General features: G+C 46.0%; 1 protein-coding gene across 1 annotated transcript in view; it reads right to left on the reverse strand.

Annotated features, from left to right (window-relative positions):
* LOC121003497 (opsin-5-like) overlaps positions 1-7,275 on the reverse strand; it is an 83,450-nt gene extending 76,175 nt beyond the window's left edge. Inside the window, exon 1 of the mRNA XM_040435393.1 lies at positions 7,188-7,275. Within this exon, the coding sequence (XP_040291327.1) occupies positions 7,188-7,275 (88 nt within the window). The remainder of the gene's footprint in view (positions 1-7,187) is intronic.
* Between the last annotated feature and the right edge of the window lie 360 nt (positions 7,276-7,635).

Consider the following 7,635-nt stretch of genomic DNA (forward strand, 5'->3'; position numbering starts at 1 on the left):
ATGGATTTTCCAAACAGTGAAATATAAATTGAAATGATGTGAATTTCAAATCCAGTTCCGGAGGGTTTTTTTCTTTGCTGCTGATGCATTGTGCTGCAGACTTTCTGCAAAATCCAAATGAAAAATCTGCATCTTATCCACTCCATGTTAAAAATGACCTAAAGCAGTTTTGCTAAAGGATAAGTAATAAATGTATGATCACGAGGACCTCCACAAAAACAAGAATGGGTGTTCTGAGTCCCCATTCCTCCTTACTGCATGATTGCAGTGGAGTTTGAATGGAGCAGGAGTAAAGTATGCTTCATTCAAAGTCTATAGGACTGACTGAGATAGCTGAGCACACTGTGATAGAAAACAGAGGGTGGTTATTAACGGTACACACTCAGATTGGGTCACTGTCACTAGTGGAGTACCACAGGGGTCAGTATTGGGCCCTATTCTCTTCAATATATGTATTAATGATCTTGTAGAAGGCTTGCACAGTAAAATATAAATTTTTGCAGATGACACTAAACTGTGTAAAGTAATTTACACTGAAGAGGACAGTATACTACTACAGAGGGATCTGGATAGACTGGATGCTTGGGCAGATAAGTGGCAGATGAGGTTTAACACTGATAAATGTAATGTTATGCACATGGGAAGGAATAATGCAAGTCACCCGTACATACTAAATGGTAAAACACTGGGTAACACTGACATGGAAAAGGACCTAGGAATTTTAGTGAACAGCAAACTAAGGCCTCTTTCACACGGCCGTTTTTTTTTCCCGTTTACTGGCCGTTTTTTGCGGTCCGTATACGGTCCGTATACGGAACCATTGATTTCAATGGGTCCGCAAAAAAAACGGAATGTACTCCGTATGCATTCCGTTTCCGTTTTTCCGTTTTTCCGTTCCGTTTTAACATAGAACATGTCCTATATTTGGCCGCAAATCACGTTCCGTGGCTCCATTAAAGTCTATGGGTCCGCAAAAAAACGGAATGCATACGGAAGTGCATCCGTATGTCTTCCGTATCCGTTCCGTTTTTTGCGGATCCATCTATTGAAAATGTTATGCCCAGCCCATTTTTTTCTATGAAATTACTGTATACTGTATTTGCCATACGGAAAAACGGAACGGAAAAACGGAACGGAAACGGAAACACAACGGAAACAAAAAACGGAACAACGGATCCGTTTAAAACGGACCGCAAAACACTGAAAAAGCCATACGGTCGTGTGCAATAAGCCTAAGCTGTAGAAACCAGTGTCAGGCAGCTGCTGCCAAGGCCAATAAGATAATGGGTTGCATCAAAAGGGGCATAGATGCCCGTGATGAGAACATAGTCCTACCACTTTACAAATCACTGGTCAGACCACACATGGAGTACTGTGTACAGTTCTGGGCTCCTGTGAACAAGGCAGACATAGCAGAACTGGAGAGGGTACAGAGGAGGGTCAACTATAGTAATAACTGGAATAGGTGGACTACAGGACCCAGAAAGATTATAAAAAAAAAGGTTATTCATTTTAGAAAAAAGACGACTGAGGGGAGATCTAATTACTATGTATAAATATATCAGGGGTCAGTACAGAGATCTCTCCCATCATCTATTTATTCCCAGGACTGTGACTGTGACGAGGGGACATCCTCTGCGTCTGGAGGAAAGAAGGTTTGTACACAAACATAGAAGAGGATTCTTTACGGTAAGAGCAGTGAGAATATGGAACTCTCTGCCTGAGGAGGTGGTGATGGTGAGTACAATAAAGGAATTCAAGAGTGTATTTCTGGAGTGTAATAATATTACAGGCTACAGTTACTAGAGAGGGGTCGTTAATCCAGGGAGTTAGGGCTCGTTCATACGAACGTTTTTTGCGTTCCGTATACGGGCCATTTTTTTAGTTCCGTATACGGAACCATTCATTTCAAAGGTTCCGCAAAAAAACTGAATGTATTCCGTATGTATTCCGTTTCCATTTTTTAGTTTAGAACATGTCCTATTATTGCCCGCAAATCATGTTCCGTGGCTCCATTCAAGTCAATGGTTCCGCAAAAAAAAACGGAACACATATGGAATGTACTCCTTATGTCTTACGTATCCGTTCCATTTTTGAGGAACCATCTATTGAAAATGTTATGCCCAGCCCATTTTTTTCTATGTAATTACTGGATACTGTATATGCCATACGGAAAAACGGAAAGGAAAAACAGAATGGAACTGGAAACACTACTGAAACAAAAAACGGATCTGTTAAAAACGTCCCGCAAAACACTGAAAAAGCCATATAGTCATGTGAACAAGCCCTTATTCTGATTGCCTGATTGGAGTCGGGAAGGAATTTTTTCCCCTTAACGTTCAGTTCACACCTGAGCATTTTACAGCGCGTTCCTACGCGCTGTAAAACGCTCAACAAGGAGAAACCAATGCTTCCCTATGGGAATGGTTCTCACCTGGGCGTTTTACAGCGCGTACGATCGCGCTGTAAAACGCCCGACGCTCAAACAAGTGCATGAGCGTTTTTTCGGGCGTTTGTAGCGCGTTCCCGTACATAGACTTTCGGGAACGCGCGACAATGTGTGTTTGCTTGTCTCTGTATGCGCGCTTGTAAACGCCCGTACAATCGCGCATACAGAGCGCTCCTTTCAGAACGCTCTGGTGTGAACCCAGCCTGAGTGAGGAAAATTACTGACCCGAAACACACAGCCGGGGTAACTAAGGAGTGGCTCTGTAAGGCCTCCTGCACACAACCGTAGGTGTCCCGTTGCCGTATTGCGAACCGCATTTGCGGATCCGCAATACACGGGCACCGTTATTCACTTCAATGGGTGCGCAAATCCGAAGATGCGGAATGGTGCGGAACGGAAGCACGGAACGGAACCCTGCGGAACCACTACGAAGTGCTTCAGTGGGGTTTCGTCCCTTACTTTCGTTCCGCAAAAAGATAGAACATGTCCTATCTTTTTGCGGAACGGAAGGATCGCGGACCCATTAAAGTGAATGGGTCCGCGATCCGTTGCGGATGCCCCACAGCGGGTGTTCGTGCATTGCGGCCCGCATTTTGCGGGCCACAGCACGACCACGGGGCCCACACGTTCGTGTGCAGGAGGCCTAAGAAGTATTTCAAGGTCCTGGAGTGGCCTAACCAGTCTCCAGACCTGAACCCAAGACCTGATCCGCCAAAAAAATGGATGGTACTCCGTTTTTCCGTTCCGTTCAAAGATAGAGCATGTCCTATTCTTTTCCGCAAAACGGACAAGGATAGTACTGTTCTATCAGGGGCCAGCTGTACCGTTCTGCAAAAAATGGAATGCACACAGACATATTTTTGGCGGATCCGGTTTTTGCAGATCGTAAAATACTGAAAAAGCCATACGGTCGTGTGCAAGAGGCCTAAGTGATGGAAATAACTGACCAAATAACTGAAGTGAAAACTCATCCTAATTATCTCCATCAATCTAAGGGCTCATGCACACGAAAGTTTTTTGCGTTCCGTATACGGACCGTACTTTGATTCCGTATACGGAACCGTTGCTCCGTTCCGTGACCCCGCAAAAATTCTGAGACATGTCCTATTCTTGTCCGTTTTGCGGACAAGAATAGGCATTTCTACAATGGGCCGCCTGTTCTGTTCCGCAAATTGCGGAAGGCACACGGGCGGCATCCGTTTTTTTGCAGATCCGCAATTTGCAGACCGCAAAAAGCGGCACGGTCGTGTGCATGAGCCCTTATAGACTTTGAATGGAGAGGCACAGTGCATGTTTGACCACCACTCAATTAAAACGGGGCTCCTGTTCTGGTGATCAGTTTGGACTCCAGCTATCAGTCATCACCAGTAGAGATGAGCGAATTTTCGCTTATGAAACTTGTTTGCGATTCGTTTACTGGTAAAAGCAGAATTGCGTTATTGATCCTGTTGCCATGGACCATAACGCAATTCTATGACGGAATGCATAACGGTATGCAGGGGAGTCGTCTCCTGCATAATGAAAACAGGACGGATCCGTTATGCAGCCCAAAGACTTCTACTATGACGGAACGAATAACGGAATGCCTCTAAAGGCATTCCGTTATTCCGTTATGCATTCCGTCATAGAATTGTGTTATGGTCCGTGGTAACGGAATCCATAACGCAATTCTGCTTTTACAAGTAAACAAATCGCAAACGAATTTCAAAATCTGAAATTCGCTCATCTCTAATCACCAGTCTTGTGTGAGAAGTGATAATGTTGATTGTTTAAGCAATGCATGGTGAATGCTCAGAGGTCAACAACTGAAAGATGCGGAACGCACACGGACGCAATCCGTGTATTGCGGATCCGCAATTTGCGGAACGCAAAGCACACAACGGTTGTGTGCATGAGGCCTAAGTTGAAGGCACCCTTAGGCCAGGTTCACACTTCAGTTATTTACATCAGTTAGGGTCCATTCACACGTCCGTCCGCATTTTGCAGACCGCACATCGACCAGCACTAATAGAATATGCCTATTCTTGTCCGCAATTGCGGACAAGAATAGGACATATTCTATTTTTTTCGGAAATGCGGACCCGGAAGTGCGGGTCCGCATTTCCGGAGCCGGGCTGCACATCGTGCGGCCCCATAGAAATTAATGGGTCCACAATTCCGTTATGCAAAATGCGGAATGAAATTGCGGACGTGTGAATGGGGCCTTATTGAGAGCCAAAACCAGGTGCGGGTCAAAAACACAGAAGAGGTGCAGGTCTTTCCATTAGGCTGGGTTCAGACCTGAGCGTATTTGATATGCGCGTTTAACGTGCGTTTTTATGCACGTTTTTTGCAATAGTTAGGCTGGGTTCAGACCTGAGCGTCTTTGATATGCGCGTTTAACGCGCGTTTTTGACGCGCGTTTTTGACGAGCGTTTTTTGCAATAGTAAACGCGCGTTTGACGCGCGTTTGTGTGATTGACTGCAATGTCCTATGGCCACAAACGCGCGTCAAAACGCCCCAAAGAAGCTCAAGTACTTGTTTGAGCGTAGGGCGTTTTACAGCGCGTTTTTCAGCGCTGTAAAACGCTCAAGTGAGAACCAGGGCCATAGGGAAGCATTGGTTTTCATGTGTTGAGCGTTTTACAGCGCGTTTGAACGCGCTGTAAAACGCTCAAGTGTGAACCCAGCCTAAACGCGCGTTTGTGTGATTGACTGCAGTGTCCTATGGCCACAAACGCGCGTCAAAACGCCCCAAAGAAGCACAAGAACTTGTTTGAGCGTAGGGCGTTTTTCAGCGCGTTCAAACGCGCTGTAAAACGCTCAAGTGAGAACCAGGGCCATAGGGAAGCATTGGTTTTCATGTGTTGAGCGTTTTACAGCGCGTTTGAACGCGCTGTAAAACGCTCAAGTGTGAACCCAGCCTTATACCTTATCTCTGAGTAGGCCTAACTGACCAAAAACTGAAATGTGAACTTGGCCTAAGGCTGGGTTCACACTTGAGCGTTTTACAGCACGTTCAAACGCGCTGTAAAACGCTCAACACATGAAAACCAATGCTTCCCTATGGCCCTGGTTCTCACTTGAGCGTTTTACAGCGCTGAAAAACGCGCTGTAAAACGCCCTACGCTCAAACAAGTACTTGAGCTTCTTTGGGGCGTTTTGACGCGCGTTTGTGGCCATAGGACATTGCAGTCAATCACACAAACGCGCGTCAAACGCGCGTTTACTATTGCAAAAAACGCTCGTCAAAAACGCGCGTCAAAAACGCGCGTTAAACGCGCATATCAAAGACGCTCAGGTCTGAACCCAGCCTTAGGCTGGGTTCACACTTGAGCGTTTTACAGCGCGTTCAAACGCGCTGTAAAACGCTCAACACATGAAAACCAATGCTTCCCTATGGCCCTGGTTCTCACTTGAGCGTTTTACAGCGCGTTTGAACGCGCTGAAAAACGCCCTACGCTTAGGCTGGGTTCAGACCTGAGCGTCTTTGATATGCGCGTTTAACGCGCGTTTTTGACGCGCGTTTTTGACGAGCGTTTTTGACAAGCGTTTTTTGCAATAGTAAACGCGCGTTTGACGCGCGTTTGTGTGATTGACTGCAATGTCCTATGGCCACAAACGCGCGTCAAAACGCCCCAAAGAAGCTCAAGTACTTGTTTGAGCGTAGGGCGTTTTACAGCGCGTTTTTCAGCGCTGTAAAACGCTCAAGTGAGAACCAGGGCCATAGGGAAGCATTGGTTTTCATGTGTTGAGCGTTTTACAGCGCGTTTGAACGCGCTGTAAAACGCTCAAGTGTGAACCCAGCCTCAAACAAGTTCTTGAGCTTCTTTGGGGCGTTTTGACGCGCGTTTGTGGCCATAGGACACTGTAGTCAATCACACAAACGCGCGTCAAACGCGCGTTTACTATTGCAAAAAACGCGCATAAAACGCGCATAAAAAAGACCTGAGCGTATTTGATATGCGCGTTTAACGCGTGTTTGTGTAGCGCGTTTTTGTCGCGCGTTTTTGTCCACAGTTAACGCGCGTATTACGCGCGTTTGTGTGATTAACAGCAGTGTCCTATGGCTGCAAACGCGCGAAAAAACGCCCCAAAGAAGCTCAAGTACTTTTTTGAGCGTAGGGCGTTTTTCAGCGCGCTGTAAAACGCTCAAGTGAGAACCAGGGCCATAGGGAAGCATTGGTTTTCATGTGTTGAGCGTTTTACAGTGCGTTTGAACGCGCTGTAAAACGCTCAAGTGTGAACCCAGCCTTAAGCCTCATGCACATGGCCGTCAGTGCTTTGCAGTCTGCAAATTGTTCATCACAGCTGTGAGCATGCTGCCTTTTTTTCCCCATCTAGCGAAAAGTCCTATTCTTGTCCATGGGGCTGCCGAATGGACTTACGGGCAGCGGCCTTCTCCCAGCTTACCAAGCACAGCACCGTACATAATGAATGAGGCTGAGTGCGATACCAAGCACAGCCGCTATACAATGTAAGCACGGAGAAGGCTGTGGTGCTCACAGGACTGCTGACGCCTTCTCAAACAGCTGATTGGGGGAGGTCCCAGGTGTTGGACCCCCACCGATCAGATACTGATGACCTATCCTGAGGATAGGTCAGCAGTATTAAAGTCCTGGAAAACCCCTTTAACCTTGAAAATTGTGTCAATTTAAAAAAAAAAAAGCAGCAAAACCAAAAAGCTGCAAAAATTGTTTACAGGCTCCCCAACCACAAAATAAGAAGGAAATAAAGCAAGGAGCAGAGGATACTTTACCAAACAGCGAGTACACGACTCCCAAAATGTGGTCGCTGTTTTTTGATATTGAAGAATGAAATTCTGATGCGTCGGATCCATTTTCCATCTGCAAAGTAGAAGAAAGCAAGAATTAGACAGAAATGATAAATGACGGGCAGCTGAGCTCCATGATATAAGAAGAATCACTGGGTGTTTAAGCATCCTCTGCTCGGCCCGAAACTGCTGATAACAGGGAGCAAAGGCTTTAATTGAACAGCACGGCAAATGCAAATGAATTCCAGCAAGGTTTATATGCAGAGATATGTAGTGTACGGGAACTGTAATACCCGTCACTACCAAAGTGTCACTTGGTGTGCTGTCGTCCCTCCTTAATTATGGAGAAGTTGGTATATGTCAGTTTTATAAAATGTCATGTAATGCAATGCTGTGTGTTTCCCTGTTACTATGACACTTGCATGTACAGGCC

The sequence above is a fragment of the Bufo bufo genome, chromosome 6 (genome assembly GCF_905171765.1).
Source record: "Bufo bufo chromosome 6, aBufBuf1.1, whole genome shotgun sequence".
Lineage (NCBI taxonomy): Eukaryota > Metazoa > Chordata > Amphibia > Anura > Bufonidae > Bufo > Bufo bufo.